This window comes from Excalfactoria chinensis, chromosome Z (assembly GCF_039878825.1).
Source record: "Excalfactoria chinensis isolate bCotChi1 chromosome Z, bCotChi1.hap2, whole genome shotgun sequence".
NCBI lineage: Eukaryota > Metazoa > Chordata > Aves > Galliformes > Phasianidae > Excalfactoria > Excalfactoria chinensis.
In genome coordinates, this window is record NC_092857.1 from 38,694,298 (window position 1) to 38,718,091 (window position 23,794).

At 38.4% G+C, this 23,794-nt stretch overlaps 1 protein-coding gene across 3 annotated transcripts in view; it reads right to left on the reverse strand.

Moving 5' to 3' along the window:
• Positions 1-1,799: 1,799 nt before the first annotated feature.
• Positions 1,800-23,794, reverse strand: part of LOC140263718 (transducin-like enhancer protein 4) — a 108,332-nt gene continuing 86,337 nt past the window's right edge. For all 3 annotated transcript variants that reach the window (XM_072358821.1, XM_072358820.1, XM_072358822.1), the window contains 12 exons: positions 15,907-16,026; positions 15,313-15,366; positions 14,507-14,659; positions 13,139-13,271; positions 12,636-12,829; positions 12,387-12,463; positions 8,552-8,801; positions 7,210-7,457; positions 6,392-6,539; positions 5,649-5,799; positions 5,248-5,324; positions 1,800-3,634 (listed from right to left, as the gene is read on the reverse strand). In XM_072358821.1, the coding sequence (XP_072214922.1) occupies positions 3,527-3,634; positions 5,248-5,324; positions 5,649-5,799; positions 6,392-6,539; positions 7,210-7,457; positions 8,552-8,801; positions 12,387-12,463; positions 12,636-12,829; positions 13,139-13,271; positions 14,507-14,659; positions 15,313-15,366; positions 15,907-16,026 (1,713 nt within the window). In that variant the 3' untranslated portion in view covers positions 1,800-3,526. The remainder of the gene's footprint in view (positions 3,635-5,247; positions 5,325-5,648; positions 5,800-6,391; positions 6,540-7,209; positions 7,458-8,551; positions 8,802-12,386; positions 12,464-12,635; positions 12,830-13,138; positions 13,272-14,506; positions 14,660-15,312; positions 15,367-15,906; positions 16,027-23,794) is intronic.

Here is a 23,794-nt window from a genome sequence, read left to right on the forward strand (position 1 = left end):
ATGTCTATACTGGGAAGTGGGAAAAGATGGAAAGATTAGAAAGAAATGGCTTTCCTAATGCATCACTGTACCAAACAGAATTTGTGAGGAGAAAAAGGAATAATGAGAAAGTAATGCCTGTAACTTGAATACGGAGAATGCAGGCCACATGTTTGTAGTACAGAAAACATCTGTGACATAACATCCCCACACAAAATTGCACTCTGCAGCAGCAAGTGGAGCTTAAGAATGAAAAAGGAAGGTGACCTTATGTGTGCTTAACTGAAAAACAGAAAGTAACTCTGTACCACCTCTCATGTGCACTGAACCCTGAAAGGGAGAAAAGTCAGGATGATTACTTGTTTAACTTTGATCATCCTGGATTGAAGCACTTAAATCCTGCACTGTTTACAAGCTGTTCATAAAAATATTAATAAGCAGATGTATGGCAGGTTGTTCTAAAACTATAACTTCACTTTCAAAACTAGCTCTGGTACAAATAGAAGATATGCGGTGTTTTATTATTTTTAAATGTAGGCTTTATTTTAGGAGTTTAAGTAATTTCTTATGCCTGAATAACACAGCATCTTCAGCAAACATTAAGCAGGTACTTTTCCTTTTGTAAGTAAATGGAATACACCCCTACCCTTTAAAACATTTGAATGGTAAAAGTTGTCTCCTATATAATAACAGGCAAAATGCATCTCTTCAGACAAGAATAACAACTGACAGAAAGCATCTGTACAGAATTTATCTTCACAACGCATTACTGTACTAAGTAGCAGAGAATCTCCATTTGAGTGAAAACTTACATCATTTTGGGGAATATCTGGAAATTTTTCACTGTAAACTGAAAGGAATCTGAGAGCTCTGAGGGACAAGTAACAGCACTTCCCTCCACACTCTTCTCCAGTGACAAGTATCCCAATCACTCAAAGTGCAGATAAATGACCAGATCAGCTTAAGCCTTGTTTTAGAATTTCAGAGAAGTGAAAACTTTTCAGTCTGGGATTTATGAAACTACAGATAGCATGGACTGGACCTCACAGCATGACAAGATTACAGCTCTGGGAGTTTGTAACATGCACACCACTTTTCAAATACAGGCTAAGGGACAAATATTAATTCCAATATCCACTTAAGATATTTTCCATTTCCTTTTCTCCCATTATGACTAGCACAACTTCCTCCCCACTAAATTGTGTATAACATTTCTCCTACTTCACTTTATTTTTCTTACCCTAATTTTTCCCAACGTTCATATGTTAACCTGCATCCTAAATCAATTGAGTTCTTAACCAAAAACCTATTGCAGTCAAGAGAACTCTTTGCATATGTAGGAGGCGGTTTCATCATCATGATAATGAAATCCAAGTCTGGTACTCCGGTATAACATCCCTCACCCATATCCTGCTGAGCTCTACAAACTTCAGCAGGCCTGCGAGCTGCAGTTGTTCTGAATTTCTCTGTCATGGAGGCATGGAATAACATAAAGCTCTGTAACAGATGAGAAACTAAACAAATGGGAAGTGACGAATTCCTAGGTGACATGGCTGAAGTCTTGGGGCCTTCAAGAGTTGATACCTCCAAAAGCTGAGAGCCATTGCAGTTAGTTACCTGAGAAATTACAGATTAATTAATTTCGTTGACTGGGAAAAACATGATGAAACATGACACTGTCTATGGGTGACAGCATGTATCTGCACTGGCATGCCCTCTGAACGTCAGTTCCCCTTGCAGGCAGCATTCTGCATACCTAAGTGAAATTACTGCACACAAAAGAACAAGGGAGGGAAGAAAGACTTAGAAAAATACATATTAGAAGTTACTTATGTTTAATGCTTAAAAGTCTGAATGCACAAACAATAATCTACCATTATAGAAGTACTGGTGGTCAATACAATGCATTAGAACTATGTACAATGACACAGTTTAGTATCAAAATCTTTCTACAATGTAGAATATTACGAAACTGTTAATGACATCAAACACTAAGCACTTAAGACACCATTTTTTGCTACCACATTTGGAACTTCAATGAACAGTCCATTTTAACTTGCAGCATCAATCCATTTCTAGTATGAAATTAAGTAATTTTCTACTTATACAATAAGATTTATCTACACGGGTCTTTTGATTTTGATCCATAGCAGCAAAGGCACTGTACATCAGCAGATCCACAGACTTAAAGATTTTTTTTTTTAAAGCATTCAAAAAAAAAAAGTAAAAGAAAAAAGAAAAAAAAAAAAAAGGAAAAAAAAAGTCACAGATCATAGTTTAACAGCAACAACAACAACAAAAAAAGATAACATGTCTCTGGCACAATGGCTCAGTCTCTGTCCATTTTAGGGACAACCAATTGAGACTTGGATTGAACTGCTGGCAAACAAAACAAGTCCTTTTCCCAAGTGAGAATCCATTCCTTTTTGTATGTCGGAATGAGTGCTCTTGAAAATCCTACCTCGGAGGTCATTGCTTTTGTAGTTTGTATATTGGTAGGCATCCATTTTTATTTCAGTGCAGTTTCCAAAGAACATATCAAATATTTTTCATAATCTCTTGTAATTGAAAAATTGCCCAAAGACACATATCCCCATTTTCAAGGAAACATTGCAAAAGTTTCCAGAAGTAACAAAGGTGATTCTTTGAGGCAACTTCTTGTACTCTCTACAATATAACAAAGAGAGGTGTTTATATTAAAAAACCTAGCTTGACACCAAAATGCTTTATGTTCATCAACAGGAAAGCATTGAGAACAAATCTGTACACAGGATGCTATATTAACATTGCAAATATATAAATTAGCACATTCTTACTTAAAGTGAATTTAATTTAGATGTGAACTGAATTTGCCATTCATCACAGGCATGTAGATTACTGGCTACAGTTTGCAATTTCCTAAGTTTCCAAGACTGTCTAAAATAGTTAAGTTACAGCATCTTCCCACCAAATAATTATACTGTAATAACACTTAGAGGTCTTATCCAAGAACAGGACTAAAAAATATAACAAAGGGTTTTTTTTTTTGTTGTTTTTTCTTTTTCTTTTTTTTTTTCTTTTCTTTCTTTTTTTCTTTTTTAAATAGAAACTACAAGCCTATTTAGTGTAGCTTTCACTATCTCTTGAACATCCTTCTCCAAAATCCCCAATTTATCCACTAGCAAAAACACAAAGTATTCAATGCACCTTTTAAACTAAAGCCGGGCCAGACAGCTTTATTTAGTCAGTTCATTGTTAGAAAGCCTTCTTTACACAAAATAAATACATTACAGCTATAATACATAATTAAAGAGTCAAGTTCACTGTTAAGTATGCTTATTCAATCTTCTCCCAAATAGCTATCTGACAGTTTGGTATCGCAAGTTCTTAATGAGCATTCACAAATCAATAGCAATTTAAGAAGGTAAAAATAAATTCCACAACTGTGATCAGCATTTAAGTTCTTAGTTTAAAAAAGGAGAAAAAAAAAAAAAAAAAAAAAAAAAAGAGAAAAAAAAATACATCAAAGTGCTAGGAGAAGGAGTTCTGCTTGCATTTAGATTTGTCTCTAATAAATAACTTCATAGACTGTAGCTTTCTTGTCCCCAGAGCCAGTGACAATGTACTTGTCATCCACAGAGATATCACAGCTAAGCACGGATGAAGATTCTTTGGACTACAAGAAAAAGAGAAAAAGAAAAAAGGAGAATTACATCTTTTCAATCCTTCAAACCAAAAGGGCTTGAAGATTAATCAGAAGAGTTTATAGACAGCAAATACACAAAAAGCTCACTTAAATACCAGCACTACAGGTTTGAATCTGAAGTGAAAGGTGACAGCTTTTGCTACAAGACTTTCTCCAAATTTGTTTCACCTAAAGCTCTACGGCAACACAAAAGGGCAGCAGAAAAGGAAGAGAATGTTTTATTTAGTGCTATAAGTCCTGGAGGTAACCTATCAGTCCACCAAAAACAAGGATTCCCTTGTATATGCTCTACAAGCTATGAGCATTTATTAATATTTTACACATTAGTCTTCAGATAAAAATAAATCAAAAGAAATCTTAATTCTTCCCTCCTTTTCTCATTTTAATCCTTATGGAGAAACAGTACTGAACTGTACTACCTACAGGTATGAAACAATTCTACAGAAGTAATTATATCTCATCTCAGTATTTTTCTACCAAAGAAAAAACAGCAAGAACTACAACAACAAAAAGCTGCACAAATAAACTTACGCTGTCAACAAGGATGCAAATATAAAAAAGACACAGTGGTGTAACAGGAAGGTGAATGGAAGACAGGACACAACAGGATGCAATAGCTTTGTGCCTTTCCCAGCTATTCTGCCTTTTTTCAGACAGTGTGTACGTACTTCAATATTTTACTTGCTGTTTTAGTGTCTTTAGTGTTTCCTGTATATACACCAACATTTTCTTTTCTGCCTGTCTCTGCAAGAACTATACACTACCCAAATACACTACATTTTTACAAGGAAAGATCTACTGTGCTGCAGAAGTTTCCTTCTCTATCCCTCATTAAGAAAGATGCAATGGGAATAACAGTTTAAAGCAAGTTCCTTGAAAGACAACTCAGACTTTTCTGTGCAAAGTCATTCCAGAACTGAATACTCTCCGCTACTAAAACTCGGAGCTTAGACTTCACATGCCAAGACAAATTGTGCTGCTGTTCTGGAAGACAGAACCATTACAGGTATCAGTACAGGTGATCATTTAAGTAGGAGCACCAGATAATTTAATTAAAAAATTCCCAGCATAGAAGTACCAGTAGGTGAAAGAACATGACAAGAACCCCGCTCTCCTTTAATGGCACTGAAGTTCTATTAAAACTGGGCACAGAAGGATTAAAAACTGCTGTAAGGTTGCAGTTTTCAATTCCATCCAAAGGATCCCTCAGTAAGGATGCAGTCTTCAGTTCAAGACTATGTCCGATCGACTGAACTTGTGCACCTCATCCACGAAAAACACATGCTGAATATGATTGTCACTAGTTCATCTGCAAACGGGACCTTTGGTGAATGTTAATCTAACATGATTTGGGTTAAGCACAAGAAGGTTAAAAACAACTTCAGAGTAAATGGTTACTTTATTGTAAGAGATAAATTACTAAAATGTTAGAAAGGACAGAAGTATGTCTCTTTAATTACAGAATATAGCAATTAGCCAGGAACTTCCATTTAAAAACTTCTTAAGCTAATGACAGACTGTGATATGTGCAGCTCTACTGCACTGTAATGTAATGTGGAAAATAGCTTTTAGGAGATTATTACCTGGAATATACTGGCTCCATAAGGTGTTCTCCAGGCATTAAGAAGATTATCTTTTCCAGTGCTTACAAACCATTTGCCTGCAACAGATTGTTTAAATGTTATTGTTGCATTTTCTTTTCAAGAAACGCACCCCAAGCAACAGATCAGTCATAAGAACACCACATTCACATGTTAATGAAAAACATATCAAAAGAATAGTCACATTTTAAACCAGTACAACTAAGAGGTTTGGTGACAACACAGGGAGCTTCCACAGACAAAAAAGAAGGAGCTTTTGAACAGTTTTAATCCTTAACTTAAAAATCCAATTTTAAATATCTCTAATTTCATCTACAGGCATTCTTGAAAGAATTTTACAGGAAGGAAGAAAAGAAAATACTGGCATGGAAGTATTTGCTTACCACAGTGAGCAAATTTGAGTGACAACACACAGCTCTCATGAAGATGTAGCTGATACTTGTCTGGTTTAGTAACATGCAGAACCTCAACGTTACTGTTCTCCATTCCTACTGCCAACCATTCACCAGTTGGACAATAGCCCAGTGAGAAGATCTGGAATTAGCACAGCACATGTTTCAGTCAGTCAGGAATGAGCTCCAGATATTCTAAACTGACTTCTTGCTACACTGTTAACACTATGCAAAAACACTTCATAGTCTGCTACAGTTTTAAAAACATGATAATCCAATTACTATAGTAATCAAGAGAAATTAGTTCATGTAAACAAAGCTCAATTAAAACTGTAATAGCAAAGCACTGAATCGAGATATAAAATTTAATGTCCTAGCCTATCTGACAGCACTTAAAAATATTTTTGTAAAATGTTTTTGAACAAGGATCTACAGGAATGGGAACAGATTGCACTCAGAAACACTTTAATCTGGCAATACTTTTATAAAAAGGATTCTCCACTGCCTTCATGGGAGAAGTACTAATCTGTCAAAGAGAAATAATCCAGAAAGATGCTTAGCTGGTACACATAAATAAAAAAAAGCATAAGTCTAAATAAAAAATTATTTCTAGTGTTTTTGAGTACTTTTTTTTTTTTTTTTTCCCCATTATTATTACTATTTTAGAGAAAGGGTTTGTTTTAGTAAACCATGTCAATTTTTTTCTGAACATGCTGAAGCTGCAAAGATTGCACCTGTGATGTGAAGTCATGTTGCTGTAGCTGTCTCCCTTCTCTGAGGTCCCAGGATCTGACCGTATTGTCCAAGCCTCCTGTCCAAAGCTTGGTGCCATCATTAGAAATGTCAATGCAGCTGGCTCCATCTGTGTGACCCTGAAATTGTCTGAAAATATCAAAAGAAGATTCACACATTCTCATATCAGAAATAACCAGTTCTGATTATGAATATGAATGACAATGACATTGTTTTGTTTTTTCAAAGCAGTCCAAATGGGCACATCAGAGGGTAACGGCCTGCCTTTGTGTGCATTATTTAAATAGTACATTTCAGAACAACACATATGCAGTGCAGAGTATGAAGAAAGTCTGTACAAGTGGCTCCTAACTACCTTATTGGTCATTAGTAGTGAACATCAACCCCAACTCTTAAGAAGTTGAGGTGTGCAATACAGTGATTTACACACATTTGTATCTGAGACGTATTTGTAGATGTATTTGCTGGAACACTAATTAAAGAGACTGGAGTGTGAACACAGAGTATTGCAAAGAAATCCTTCTGTTCCAAGAACCTACAGCAATTTCAGCACCAAGTTATCTCAAGCAATTAACAGTTACGGAGCAGTCTGGCAGGCTTGGAATTATGAAACTCTCAAAACCCACAAACAATTAAAAAGACTTCAGTCAAAGTACTACCATAGTTATTACCTACTAATGAAATAGCGGGAGCAGCTATGCTCACACCATGAAGAACAGAGTGCATGTATGCAGAAGAGCATGTAAGGCTATGTCTAATTAATCCTTCACAAGCCGGTGATCTGGTTCTGTCGACCTACCTTACCAAAGTCTGGTTATGCAGATCCCACACTGCAATATTCCCATCACTACAGCATGAGAAGCAGACCTTGGAATCAGGGCTGATCGCTAGGGCATAGCAAGCTGGAGCAGAAGATGTCAGCTCTGCTTTAATGCGTGGAGTCGGAGCTGCCAGGTCCCAAATGGATAACGTGCTGGCTTCTCCACCAACAATCAGGGTGCGGCCGTCAGGGAGCAATCTGCAGGAACGGATGTAGTTATCTCTGTTCTGTGGAGACAGAAGCCATCAAGAGATTACTCATGAGGAAAGGAAAACAGCATTAACATGAGAGCAGAAATCCATAAAAGTATTGTATTCCCTCCTGGTTTTAATGAGCCATTTATACTTATGACAATGATAAAGTATATTAATGCCAGAAAATTACATGACATTAGGGAAGTACTTAAACTTGATCTACAAAATTCAGTAGCGAGAGATATTTAATCTTAATTAGCATCAAAATGCGAAGACTTGAACCCAACTCCAAACAATTCAAGACAGCTGTATTCAACAGCTTGTGTAGAAAGTTACATTTTCCTATGCAGTTTATTTCAGCACATTAACCTCTTGGCATGGGAGAGTACCAAATTCCCTGCACATCCCCCTGCTCTGCTCCAGTGAGACTTGCTGCCACCATCTAGGAAATGTCAGAGAAAAATATTTGGGTAATTTTCTTCATTTGTGTAGCGATTTGTGTAGCAATTCATTATACGTCTACACGTGCTGCACTGTTCTCATTTTACTGCCTTTGTAACAAGATGCAACATCTTACCAAGAACTGGTAAATGACACGAGAAATACTGCTAACAATGGTTCATCTTGTTAGCACATTCAAATAATTTGTGAATAACACTCTGGGATATTTTTAATTGTCACATTAAGACAGGGCAAAGCACTCACACATACACACACAGACACAAAATACATGACTATCTTCAAGTATTCTCTGAGGATACAGCTGTAAGACAGGAATTTTTAGCATGATGGGCTATCAAGCTTTAACACTGCCAACAAATGTCAAAGTTTATAAACAATATCTGCTGTACTGTCTTTGATCTTTCCCCCTACCAATACAATTTTAGGATATTAAAGATGTTTTGATTCATTGGGGGGAAAACACAAGTATTACAAGGAACACACTTCAAACTGCATTCTAAAAGAAACAACATTAAAAATAAAATATCAAACTTTGATGCCAATGATAGAACTCAAATAGCCACTGCTTTTTTTTTTTTTTTTTTTTTTTTTTACCTTAACAGCATCATTTCAATCTTGACATAACCTGCTGCCTTTTTCTAACCATCGTAAGCTACCATTCTTACCAGGCAGTCGAGCTGAGAGACAGGGCTCTTGTTGCCCGGGTGGCTGATATCCCAGACTTTGACACACCCCTTGCCACCCGTGTACACGTGTCTTGTGGGGTTGCTGATGGTAACTGCACACACAACTTCCCCATGGTTCAGAGTGTTGATCTGACGGGCATGGCGAGGGATTCCTGGACCAATGAGGGCATCGGGAGGAAAAGGAACAGGCTGCATCTGGCCATCTGCACTTACATGAAATGAGTATGCCCTAAGAAGAAAGAAACATAGGGGTAAAAGGACAAATACTGATCAAGTTTTTCTTCAAGCCTATTTTAGAAAACAGAATTATGTATTTGTTTCCACTACGGGCATTCAGATTGCTCACTTAGCTCCTTTTAAAACTTTCTTTCTACAATGTAAAGAAGAAATTATTTGAAATCTTTATTATAATGCCTACAGCTTATATACTGGTACTACTCTTGATGTATGAGACAAGGACCATCTATCAATCAAATGGGCTGGTTTCTGGTGAGATACTTAACACAACAATGCATAGGGAGACCACTGCCTGCAGAGAAGGGAAGGAAGGTCAAGTCAGGGCCCATTGGAAGACAGAAATAGCTAACTAGTTGCAGTAGAGCCCCCGTGGTAGCTGAGTGCCAGAGGACATTTGGTTGTTCCCACACTACCTCTAACGTAGACTTTAGCTGGATCACTGCCAAGCTGCCTCAGACACACCACAGGTCCCATGCAGTGTGTTACCAGAGCAGTGAAACCACCACCAGGTAGGGGTTAAGCCCTCAGGTATGCTTGCAGACATTTGACATGATAGACCAGCAAGTAGTGCGTGGGGACAGGACTAGGGGCAATGGGCTGAAACTCCAGCATAGGAAGTTCCGCACGAATGTGCGCAAGAACTTCTTTACGGTGAGGGTGACGGAGCACTGGAACAGGCTGCCCAGGGGGGTGGTGGAGTCTCCTTCTCTGGAGATATTCAAGACCCGCCTGGACGCCTACCTGTGCAACGTGGTGTAGGGAGCCTGCTTTGGCAGGGGGGTTGGATTCGATGATCTCTAGAGGTCCCTTCCAACCCCTATAATTCTGTGATTGTGTGATTCTGTGAAAATGCATTGAGATTTTCTTCCTTCTTCTGCGTTTGCCTTCTTTTTCTTTTCCTTTTTTTTTTTTTTTTTTGTGAAGCTGACACAACAACTACAAATCCCAATTTCTCTTGCCAGAATTAGGACTCTCACTGAGAAAGAATGTGTTATGTGACTGCCAGTTATGCCACCTGTGAATAACCTATCAACAGCTTCATCTCAAAATATTTTCTGAGGAGAACAGTTAGGTTGTGAAAGTGTCTTGTTCTTAGATGCTTCTTGACACATCATATCTATTACAAGACTATAAACATTATAAGAGGGTTCACCTGCATACACAAAAGGTAACCTTCATGGACAGCTTTAATTTCTTTAGACTTGAAAACACCACAGAAGTACTGATAAAAACAAATAAACAAAAAGTAAAATGCAGTAATGATGAGAACAGCTCACAAAACAAACAAATAAATAAATAAATCACTTTATGATACTACCCAGAAAGCTCACTACTTTAATTGTTGCTTGACAGTCACTGAAGAAGGCAGGCTTCAGAATTCAATTGCTAAATTTGTTATTTAAGATTCATAGTATATTAACATCAGAACAGCAATTTTCATCAGGATAAAATGCAACTGCATTTTCACCTTTCTGCCCTATTCCCAAAGCTTTACTAACTCTTCTCATCCTGCTCTCCATTTCTTGTTCTGGCAGGTCTGAGTGACACATCATATCACCATTCTCCATTTTTTTTGACATTAAACACATTCAGGAAAGGGTAGGACAGATTTCTGTGGCTGTCAGAAGCAGCAAACTGCCAATATGAGTAGCAACTTGGTTTCAATTATCACCACAGAAATCTGAAATAACTTCCTCATTATTTCCTTAATTCCTGTTTGCTGCAATAAAGTACTGAAAAAAGAAGCTGAATCACCAACAAAACAAGTGAAACTTCATTATCATCCTATATGATTCCTGTACAGAGTTTCAGTCATTCTGTGCAGTGCCACACTCGATACTTTCTATATGTTTTCATCATCCGAAGAGATTCTTGCTAGACATATGAAGTATACAGAGAACAAATTTGAACAACTACAGAAATAAAGCTTAATTCTAACTAATTTATTCTCATTCCTTCCATTATTCCCATCGGCATGTGTGATTAAGCTGTTGCTTTTTTAATTGTTCTTAAACACTGAGAAATTCACATGACATGTTACTTAAGTAATTTAAAAATATTTGACACTACAAATAACTATAAACACTTGGTAATTATTTCTTCTTTTCAGGTCACCTGTTTTTTCTATCCATTTTGCGAGATACGTCTGAAGTGGAAAGAGAATTATTAGTAGCCTGACACACTGCACTTAAGGGATCCATTTCAACTAACTGCTCCATTTCAGCTAACACTCAGCAGTGCGGATTTTCAGAACTTTTGTCTTAAAGGAAAAAAAAGAGTACATCACAAAACAACAGTCCTGAATGACAGCTGTGAAAAATACTGTACTTAAAAAGTAAGAAAAGATAATCATGCTAAAGGAATCACAGATTTCAAACTCAGATTCCAAGGCTGACAAATATTTAAATGCAACTGTCAATTAAAACAGTCATCAGTATATCAGTGACCATTCAAAAACCTTTCAGATGCAACAAAACTTGAACTCACTTGACTTCAGATTCCCCCACCACAAGTTAGATGTGAGAAGAAGGTCTGCACAATTAAAGTTTCTCAGACCACGCAAACATAGCCTAACACAGCTAGTTAACCTTTCTGGAGCCAGCTCCACCATGGAAAAACTTGAACAGTGCAAACATCTGAATGTTACATCAATTTCCAAATTTCTACTGCATGTGTAAGAAGCAAATCTCCATCCTTCAGAAATTCTCGATGTAAACAGCAGATCTGGAAGCTGCTGCACACCAATTTTCAAACTCGCAAAAATCTATCGTGGCAGAGCAACCGGCAGAAAGTCAGCTGAGGTGAACCAGTGTGTGAAGTCTAAGAGAGTTTGACAAGGTTTATGAATTCAGTGCTAAGTTTGTACAAAAGGGGTGTCACACAGGAAGTGGAACTGGGGACCCTCACATAAAACCCAGATCAATATCGTTTGCATCAATGCTTTATTTTTCTCCTCTCTAACTCAAGAGGGGTGTGAGCACAGAGCTCTTCATATCTATGTAATTCTTTTTTCTCAGGCTCACACAAGTGATGCGTGGTAGAGCAGGTCACCTTTTACGGTCAGTTCCATCAAGGATGAATTTGAACATTATGATACAATAATTCTTTCCAGTATTTTCAATCAAATGAAACATTTCAGTGTTCCTTTCTCTGCACACTGCTGCCTATAACAGCTGGTAAGTTTGCAAGTAATTGCAAGGCTTTTGTGAACAAAGAAATCATTTTTTAAACTGAAAAGCAGAGTACAGTAGAGAAGGAAAGCCAAGATCCCACTCCAATTTGTATTTCTATGTAAGACCAACCAGTCAGATTCAGCATGTAACACCTCAAAGCTCAGGTTCTTTCTCTATTTGTTTCCTTTTCTCTACTCTCCCCAAAACTCGCCAGTTGCTACTAGTCTTCAAAACAAATTTGCAAATATAACTTTAAGATTAAATAGTTTCTCCTTCCTTTGCCAAACAGCTATATTTATTCTAATTCACACAATAATTTTCAATAGCTAAGGGCAATTCTAATCAACATGGGAACACAACTTCAACAGATGAATAATTTGTAGAGTTGAATGTTTGATACTCACGGTTTTCCTCCTGGGATGCCTGTGAGATTGGGAGGGATGCCTGGGACTCGCATGTGATGATGTGGATCAAAACCAACCTAGTTTTCCCCAGGCAAAACACAAAGGTATATTAAAGATGGTGACAGGCAAAAGAAGACAGTTTAATTCTCTTTCTCCATAGCATACTACCTGAATTACAAAGGCTGAACTAGATTCAACCCCACAGATCTTACATTTGAAATGAATTACTCAACAGCAGCTAACACTTACCACTGGAGATCTCCCATAAGCTGCAGCTGCTGCAGCTGCTGCAGCTGCTGCACTCATCTGAGGGGAAATGTTGTGCAGACCAGCATAGGCAGCTCCAGGGCTGGTCAGCTCTCCATTCATACCAGCATGTGGCACAATGCCAAATGGAGTTGGATAGGGACATGGCACTGCCATAGGTGTCCTCAAACCTGAAGCTATTGAAGGAAAAAAGAGAGAAGTCACTCAGCCATCACTCAGACCCATCAGACAAAATAAGAGTTTCTCAAACAGTGCAGTACATATACTGATATAACACAACACATTCATATGCATATATATATGCATCTCTATATCTCTATATCTTTCTATATAGATATATAAATGCTGTTCTTAAGTGCTGAAGAGCCAACTCAGCATCCAATATAAGTAGTGGTAAATTCTGCCTAACCACTGTACACTGAAAGGAAACAGGTTTTGGGATGAATGGAAGCATCCTCACACTGCTGAGGTAGATCCACACTCACCTAGTGGGTCCACACCTGGAGGTTTACCCGGCACAGGCCTCAGTCCGGGAGTGGAGTTGCTGCCTGGAGTTGGTGCGTCAGTCCGTGGAGTTGGGGTATTTGATTTAGATACAGGAGTAGTAGATTTCTCATTCTGATCATCAGAAAGAAGGGAAAACAGTGTGCATTAGTTGGTTTACTTTTTTGACCAGTTGCTGTAAAGCGAGCGGAAGACAAGTGCACATCTGTTCAGTGAAATCTAGCTTTTGGGTTTGGGTTTCAAAAGTCACTGGCAATGAAAAACCAAAGAGACACTGAAGGAGACAGAATGGCTTAGGAATTAACTATAGCTCTCACAGCTTTCATTGCCCAGGGCACTGAGTAATACTGAATGAGGTCAGTGACTGAAGATCACTGTGGCTTGGCAATTATATTGGCAGCACATGTTAAATCCGTCCAGTGGTCACAGACCTGTTTATGTTACAAGCTTCTTTAAGGAACCTTATAGATAAGAAAAGCAGAAAAAAAGCACAACTGACCAACAACTCACACACAGACATGGTGCTGGTAACATAAGGTAGAGACAGTGATGGGCATTAAGTCAGGGACTGTGCACTGCTGCTCTTGTGACAAGCTTGTTTATCAGACAGATTGCTGACTCCTGGGCCTGAACCTGTCATTCCATCACCTTCCCTGAGCACTACATTCACTTTAAGCTTTCTTTTTATTTATTTTATTTCTTTAAATAATCACGTACCCTGACCTGTGAAGAACACAGAAGGGAGTTACTGTGCAGCTCAGAAATGTGATTAATTTTGGCCACAAATAGAAAAGGAAAGCATACCCCCAACTTGCTGGCAGCATTTTTTTATTTTTTTATTTTTTTGCTTTGTGATTTGCGATGTAAGTCAAGGAAGGCTCTTGTAAATGACAGATTACTTTTTAGATAGAAAATAAAAATTATTGTTGCTGTATATGGCCTGGTAATTCAAACAAAGCTAACAACCAAATCACATCCAAGCAAAACTGAATTTGCTATAAACCACAGGCACAGGCAAACAGATCAAGGAACCCCTGTGTACTCTTATTTATTCTAAGAATGACAGTTTTTCATATGGGGGAGGAGAAAAATGTCTCTCAGCACAGCACATCTATCATCTACCCATGCCACCAATGAAAACAACCTCTCCCTATCCCCCAAAAGGCTGAGGACTTTCTCCCTTCTGTTTTATAAAATAAAACTAATTTTAAATTAATTTTATTATTATTTATTATGCTTCATACTGGTTTACTGATAGTTGTAGAAATTCAAATTGTATCCAGCTAGAAATCTGGTAAGCAATTGTTTCTATGTATTAACTCAGGTCAGGTGAATTAAGAAGCACTTACAAGGCTAAGTTCTTTGGATTTGGAGGAAGGAGTACTGCTGGAGGATGCAATAGATGCTGGACTAATTGGTGCATCTTTCTTCAGCAGTCGAGTCTTGTCCAGGCCATTCTCCCTTGGAGAGTGTGCTGGGCTCCCCCGTGGAGAGGAAGGATCCTAAACATCAGCAATGCGGATTACTATAAAAAGTCCATACTAGCCAATAGCGCTCATCCTGAGCAACTCGCACTTTGGAGTGAAGCTCTTCCATAAGGTGTGACATATTCCTTTAGTCCTTAAGCAATTTAGTTGATAAAATTCTAAAATCAAGATGTATAATAACAGACCTTTTTTTTTTTTTTTTTTAAGGAAGTCTTAAAAATTGACATTATTAAACAAAAATGATGCGATGTTTGTGGCTACTAAAATAAGCAAATAAATTTCATTCTTTAAGAGTCAGGCTAGAAAGTTTTGAGGCACGTGGCAGACCTGATAAATTCACAAAACAAGTGAAGGCAAGAGTGAAAAAAAACATTAACAAGCTGTACTGGGCTGGATTCAGAGCACACTTTTGGGGTGAACAAGTAACAAAAAATGTCTTTAGCAGAAATAAGTGCTCCAGATCTGATTTTTAATCCTAAGGAGAGACCTGATCAGACTCCCTCAAGTGCTTCTGGCTCTCTTATGAAGGCAAAGGTTGCAGTCTTATTCATACCCAAAAACCACAGATAGTACTGAAGACCTCACCATCCAACCCTTGCTATTGTAAGGTATAAAAAAACAATGAAACAAACAACCAAAAAAAACCCAACATAAAATGTTCTATGTACCTCATTGGAAACATCAACTACCAAGTTGTCATCACTCTTTTCCCCATCACTGTCCTGCAATAAGAAGACACGGTGTGTAAAAAATACATACTTAATACCCTGAAAAAAAATTAATCAAAAGAAACAAAAACCTGCTCACATCTATGTAATGATGCCTTTTTTTTAAACCAAGATTTATCCAGTAATATAACTGCAACATTTAGGTCATGTACGGTGCTTCACCTTAAAAGGTTCCACGAGCTACAGCATTATTCTCTGATCAGTTTTCAGATCAGTGGATGAGACAGAAGATGAAAATCCTCACCCAAAGTTGCACTGCACCAAGAAGTGGAGACAAGCTAGACAGCAAATTTGTCAGTTCTCAGCCTAATTAATGCTTCATCCTCATTCACTGCCTTCCACATTATTAAAAATGCTATCAATCCTACACATACAAGCCTTCAAACTGCTACCCGCCATAGATGTTACATACAGACTGTAAGAACACAGTAAAATCCTGATCATCAATTTTAAAATTAGTTATGCAGTAGGAAATGGGTAAAATTATAGAGGAACATTTAAGTTTAACAGTACAGAACATAATTTTTTACTCACATAACGAGCTGCTATTTCTTTCTCTTCTGTTTTCTGTTTTTTACTCTCTGAAGAATAATCTGTCGAGTTTCTGTGCTTTTCTGCTGTTCTGAAACTGGCTGAGGGAGATACAGAAGAGCTCTGTAGTTAGAAAAGAGATGAAGAACAACACATCAGATGCTCCTTCCAAACAGAACATTTCTTCTCAAATTCCCTCAACACAACTCAACAAGATGATTTAAGGATGTTCTTAAGGACAGCACATTGGGTTTTACTCAGTGGTAGCTACCAAGCAAGTTTCTTGAGTTAAAAGTACACAGCGCACTGCAAGAAACACAGATAATGGAGATCAATTTACATATCCACAGTGTTAGTAAGATGAATGTAGAGTTACTTTGGACCATTTTGCAAATACTTTGCACTGGACTAATTTTGGCTTGTTTCCTGTATAAATATGCATGGTTAAATCAATACTCCCAGCCGAATGACCTCCCAGAAAAACTATGTGCATGGATATGCCTGTGAAAATCAGAACAAGAAGAATAAAGATGGCTTAAGCTAAGATAGACCTCAGTAAACACTTGAATGAAGATTCCTAGTAAGGGCCAAGCTTCTGAGTAATAGCAACTGGAAATAGGGGAAAACCTCTGTAGCCATTATTATCCAACACCTTTTACAGTTTACAGTTGTTCCTACAGTAGACAGGAATACAACGCAGTGGCTCACGGAGTCTTTTGCCATTCTGTGGACCTCACTTACTAATGATGGTTTACAGAGCACATTTAGGGGATAGGAAAGAATGGAAGGTAATCTGCACTTTATGCACTGTCATTCAGCAACTTCGTTATACTTCTTTAAACAACCAAGATGACATTTATCAGTTCCTAACAAATTTCCAGAGCTTGGTGGAGCCTGTATTTTCATACACAAACAAGGAAGTAATGAAAGATGAAAAATTTCTTCTGGGATTCATTTTAGCAGCAACAGCAGCTTTTGGCCCTAACTGAAAGAAGCATTTAAGCACACACTAAACTCTGAAGTCAATGGTTGAATGTACATAACTAAGGATGTGTTCTGGTATTTTGCAGAATTGGAAGTGACAAGAATGAAAATGAAAATAATCCTCAGTTTAAACCCTGCTGACTGTCTGCATCTCTCTATCCTCTTTACACAAGAGGTCGAGAGGAACAAGTAAAAAGTCCTTAATGCTGGATTTTAGACCCTTCTGCACATGCAGAAACACTGGTTTTGAGATTTTCTTCTATGTCTTATAGCAAGTTGCTATTCTTTGATACAGGCGTACACAGTACAGCACTCTGGTTTTAGGGTTAACTGCACGCCTCCGTTGGTTTATTTTATCACAATCACACCAGGAATACAAACCCTGAAAGTCAGCATTTACGCTCTGCAACTTCTGTTCTATTGAATTTCTTCTTTCCTCAACATACTACACCACAAGCTTCTGGTAATAATTAAGAACACTTAACCAAAAGTTAAGCTGCAGTCATTGGTCAAGTCACATAGCATAATGTTTCTCCTTGCCTGGACACCCGGCTGCTACTTCTTTAAAATTTCCAGTTCTTGTCAACAGTAGCTCAGACTAATGAGTGATGGAATTTGAAAAAAATTGTCAGCTTTCTTAACTGCTGATTGTTATTTACCCTTCAAGTACACTCAGTAGAAACATCAAATTCTGGTAAAAGGACAGCACTAAGCACTGCCTGTGCCTTATTCATTTCCCTCCCTCCTTCTCCTTTTGACAGCACACATGGATTTCCTATCCTGAGAAAAGAAAAACCTTAAAACAAGTACACTGGTTTAGCTTTAAAGTAGATCGTTAATCAATTGTTACACTGTAAATGACAAATTAAAAATGCTATAGTTTGCTCTGAACAGAAAACGCTTGATAAGGCATTTGGAGACAGTAGTGACAGTAAGCACAGAATCCTTAAAACAGAGGCTAAGTAGAAACCCAGTATTAAAGGAACTGATAGCTTGAAAAATGTATTTGTTTACTGCAATGATATAGCACAGTCTTTTGCAAAAGATTTTAATAGCAGACTCCTATTACATTTATATTCATTTATAATTTGGGAGGCGGTAGCTTGTAATGTGAATTCAATTCATTATTTCTCAACTTCACCCTACAGAAAGCAAATTACTTTAAAACGAAGAAAAATAATCACCAGTAAACTACAAATTAAAATGATGTCTAAAGAATTAAAGTAAATTACTGCACTTATTTAAATAGAAACACTTATTTTCATGAATTTAAAACTATATAGTTTCATTTTTCACAATCTAGTTAGCTGTGTGCTACAGATACCATTTTAATCTTTGATTTCACTGCTTAATAAAGTAATAAATTAAAGCTTCCTACTAGAATGATAAAGTAGTTAATTATCACTAGCACATAAAGAATGAGTACCACATTGGGCACTGGAGCAATACACACTGCTTAATGGTTTTATTGCTTCAAAGATGGATCAGACATGATTCTGATATGAAAATACGGTTTCCCAGCTGACATCTGTAGAAAAAAAGTTGAGAACTAACCTAATGATAGCTGATGGAGAGTGGGCAAATAAAGGAGTGAGGGAAGCATTAGAATATTTTTATCAAACTGAAATTTGACCTGTGAATTGGACTAACATTATTTTATCTAAAGAGTCAATTACTACTCAACAAATAAAACATTCTCGCTTTAAACTGTTCCATTCCCTTTTTTGCACAGAGGCCAGTCAACCAGTACTCTTGGAATACCAGCTTCTTTTCTGCTCAGTATCTAATGCACCTGCAACATATGAATACCTAACTTTGTGGGATCCCTGGTACTAGTGCTGACAAATCTAAATTTCTCATGCTAAGTAGTAATGTATCACGTGCCACTTAGCCAACAGGCTATGATTTAGATCTTCGTAAGAAACTTAACTCCCATTAATTTCATTATGTGAGGGACAACCATTAGCTATACTGAATTATTTCTGATCGTTTACAACAGAAGTTCTGCCTACTAGCACATCTGCAAGGATCTATCTATATACAAGGTGTAACGATATCTTCATGGTTTCCACTGACATCAAGTTCCTCCATATTAACCCTGTACCCATACACATTCCAGTTTCCATGTCTGCAAATCTATGTATTCCACCTCCTCATATTTGCAAGCTGTGAGGCAACAACCACAGAAGTGCATCATTGAGCTTGCCACATTCTGTTGCAAGTTAGTAATATGACACATGGTACTCATACCAGGAAGATTTCTTTACTGCTGTAGTGATCATGACCATGATGTATATCTTCATCATCTTGTATCATCTTGTGTATCCCTATCAACTTGTGTATCCCCATGCTTATTCTTCTAAGCAAGACTTTTACACTCTAACATGCACCTGCAATACATTTCCACTAACAATCAGTTGGCTAGAAAGCAAGCAAATTCCATAACAAGTCTTCATAATCTGCAGAGTTTATCTTATACCTAGGTACAAAACATCCCTGTTTATTCAGACCTTCTGCCTGTTTTCCAGTGCCTCACTATCAGAGAGTCGACATTTGTGGAGGCTGAGCTGACCTCTCCATCTCACACATCTCCCTCTTCTTTACTAATGAAAAAAGTGTGACTTAAATTATTTTGTATCACTTCTGAACACACTGTAATAAGCAAGGAATGCAAACTAAAACACTGAGAAAAGCAAAAACTAACCCTATTTTTAAAACATTCTGTATGCACACTCCCAGGCTTAATTGCACAAAGCAGAATGATTTCTACAAGCAGCTACATTAGAATTAACATAGTGAACTAATGACTGATTCCTTCCACTACAGTTAAAATACAAACAATAAATCCATTTTAACCGAACCCAACAGTTCCACAACAGTGGCTGGGTCATCTTCGAGATGGCAGTATTCAGCATGGTCACTGCTGCTGGTGTCAAATGTCATGGTGATAAGTCCAGATATCCTTCCAGTTTCTGAAGAGGGGGTTTGGCATACAGGAGATAAAACACCAGCAACAAATTGTTGACAAATGGCTGGGCTGTTCTTCATGCCCTGAGGTAAAACAGTCTGATGGTATTGACAAAGGGGTTCCCCATTGTTAACAGAGGGAACAAAAAATGCAAAACTTGGTGCATCATCAGAGCACAGTGTGATGCTGAAAGAACAGCCCTTTAAGTCTATTACTATAAGCAGCCACGACTGTGGAAGCATAGTGGGAGAAGGCCGCCCTGCTTGTAAGGAGCCCACATATCCAACAGCATTAATCTTTCTCCATCTCCCTGATCGTTTTTTGATCACAAACTCGGGTATTCCATGGGCTTGCAGTTGGCACTACACGTCTGGCTGTGAGTTGTTCTGGAAAAAGGATAATTAACTGCAGCAATTTTTCGCAGGATAGGGACCATTTGTCTACCCCCAGGATCAAAGGGATTGTTGAGGCCCCCAGGAGGGAAGGCAACAAGCCCCTTCTGCAACAGTGGTAATGGGGGAGTTGCTGGTACAGCAGGTGAATCTGAGGAGGAGCTGACAGCTCCTTCATTCTCAGGTGGACTGGGGGTAACCGACAATGAGCTCACATGGCTTTTTAAAGCTTCAAAATTTTTTCTCCAGGTTTCATGCAAAGCAGATGTCATCTTATCACCTTTAGTGGATGCATCCCACAATCTCACCCCAAACCCTTCCCAAGTCTCTGGATCATAAACTATCTAACTGGTGATGGAGGGATCCTTCCTAGTGGCCCATGCAAGCATTTGCAGTAGATCAGAAGAGGATACTGATGAACCCCATCATTTAAGGATAGACTGAAAGGTAACTAGGATGTTTTTTCTGTTCTGAGGTCATTTTGTTCCCTATAGGTGCACGCTTACCTTTGTCCAGCAAGAGGCAATTGAAGTGGTTAGGATGATACCGTGTTTATCTCAATGCTCTACTGTACAAGTTTTAAATGTTTTTCTTGACATCTGCTGTGTTTTTCCTCAACGCATTTAGCACACTCTGTGTTTATCTCAACACATTCTGGACCGGTCAGTCTTCAAGCTAAGCCAAGTGTCTGGTTGAGTCTCTGTTCATGGTCCCTGTTTGTGGCCCTTGTGCATGGTCCCTATTCAGGCGCCAGCTGTTGCGAGTTAGCAACATGACACAGGGTTTTCATACCAGGAAGATTTCTTTATTGCTGTGATGACCATGATCATGATGTGTACTCCTATCACCTTGTGTATCCCCATGCTTCTACTTCTAAGCAAGCCTTTTATATTCTAACACGCGCATTCAGTGCATTTCCATTAACAATCCGTTGGCTAGAAAACAAGCAAATTCCAAAACAAGAATTCATAATCAGCAGAGAGTTTATCTTATGCCTAAGCACAAAACACCCCTGTTTATTCAGATCTTCTGTCTCCTTTCCAGAGCCTCATTATCAGAGAGTCGACACTTGGCAAGGCTGAGCTGACCTCTCCATCGCCCACAAGATTCTGCACTGTTTCTCGATTAAAACATCACTGCTATTCTAATACTGCCTTTAAGAAATAGGAGTAGAATAGCTACTGAGAGAAATTAAAAGATTCAAGCATTATGCCGTGGTAGGTAGACACATAATGGGACAGAGTCCTCATTTTAGTGACTGTGAAAATTTATAGAGAAATAAGTCTTTTCACACCGCTGTTTTCTTCAACAAAAAACACTAATCTACTAGGAAGAGCAGCATTTTCCTACTAACCAACACAGAGTTTGCTCACATATAATAATTATATCAGACATAGGAAAACGGTATTATTTTGCGGAAAGTGGGTTACATTTAGTTTCCGTTTTAGCAAAATGTACCAGTTCTCCAATTTCTGCTTAGGCAGAACATTTTTATTCATGTTAAATACATCACAAAACGCTGACAAAAAACATTAGAACAGATACATTTATAAAAAGGCTGAGCACATTGCCTTCTTCACATAATTGGCTTAAGAAGTGAAACAGTTTGTATCTAGTGCTGGATCCACAATATCTGTTGCACTGGACCATAAAACATGACATGGTATACCTTACTGTGTATTTTGCACAATGCTGTGCACAGTCCTAAACAAAAAGACTGCCCGTCACAATGGCCATTTGGAGTTTCACAACTCTAAATGGAGAAAAAGCAGTGCATTTCCTCTACAACAACCACAAGGGTACTGCTCCTGGTGGAATATCGGTGCCACACAAGAACAAATTAAATGATCATGAAGAAGGCAATATAAGCCTCTTACTAAGCCATAAAATTCTCACTGGTAACAAGGCAAACATCAGCATCCTTGCCTTCTACTTGGTATAATTAATACTTGAGACTTCCTGGAAAATAGAAAGCAGAGATACTGAAGTCACCATTTTAACTCCAGCTTCCACTGATGTTACTTGCATTAACAAGACCCATGCTGCAATGGCAGGAAAAAAAAATAAATAAATAAAAAAAATCAATATGGTCAGATTGAGCAGTCTTCCAACTGCTCTCAAATCCTATAAACTGCAGCTATACATACGCTTGCTCCTGCAGATGAAGTCCTGGCCTGAACAGACTAAGTTACACCTGAATAGTATCAGTGTTAAAAGTAATGACTAGATGTGACAGGATGAAAAGCTCTCCCCCACAATAAAGCTGGTAACTCTTTAAAGTATTCATGAATATGACCATTCCCCAATGTACTCTTACTGCTAAAATGATCTACTTGGAGCATAATAATTAAAACAATTGTTGCCAACAAAGTGGGATTATGCGATAATTGACCATCCTGAAGTATTAAGCAAGCTGCAGTAAAAGCCAAGGATGCTCAATGCTAAGGTCAATTACAGTATAATTACCTGAATGACATTACTAATGCTATAGTCTGTTGAAAGTATAAAGTAAACTATAAAAATGGATACAATACATATTACAGTCCAGTGATGACCAAACAGCAATGGTGCTTGGTTGGACAGTTAGTGCCAATGTTATGCATGGACATACAACTGTCAGAGACATTGCCATGGCTTGGGTGGGCACTGGCTGCTGCCCTGTCCCTCCAGTTTCCGCAGCACCCAGGGCTACTGCATGGAAGCTGCCCGAGGACCACCCTGCCTGTTGCTCTCAGAAACAAATGGCAAACTACTTGGTCTGCGTGTTTGTCTCATCCACCCCTCTGAAGCTGCTGGTAACTGTCTTGCCCCCGCTGCCTCTTAAGACACAAGCTTCAGAACATCTCTGTGAAGAGAACTTTATCTTTTTTTTGTTTCAAACTCATTCTTCCAAGCATTTCATCAAATGTCCCCCAGATGTAGTAATGAAGGAGCTAGTGAATACACCATTGCTTTAGGCATGCTTTGCTGTTTTGTACACTTCAAGCACACCCTCCGTCACCTGTCTCCACAGGCTGAAGGTCCTGCCTTCTTGGTCTTCCTCCTTTGAGCCACTCCATCAAGTCATCTGTTTGAGCTGCCATTTTGGTGCCTCCTCCACTACATCATCACTGAGACATGGAAGCAGGACCACACAAAGTGCCCCAGCACAGGCCACCAGACATGCAGCAATCACACACTATCCCTTTGGGTTATGGCCTACACCAGATCCAGCCACAGCAAGAATGGCCACTGTGTGGACAATGTGGAAGAAAACCTCACTGGCCACTGAATTTCCTGTAAAGGTCTGCCCCACTGTGTTCTGGAGATGACTGGAAGAGGAAGCCTTTGGGGAACCCTCTGGCCTTTTATGTGAAATGATAAAGCAGGCTGCCCAGCCCTCACAGTCACTACTGAAAGGCAGGTAATGCAGACAGTCTGGAGCAGTCTGCCAAGGCCACATCACACAGCCAGGAAAAGGAAAAAAACCAAAATGTAACTAAACAGCTCCCATACAGTAGGCCTTCTGCATGGCTTCAACTATAAGGGAATACCCAACTGTTTAAAA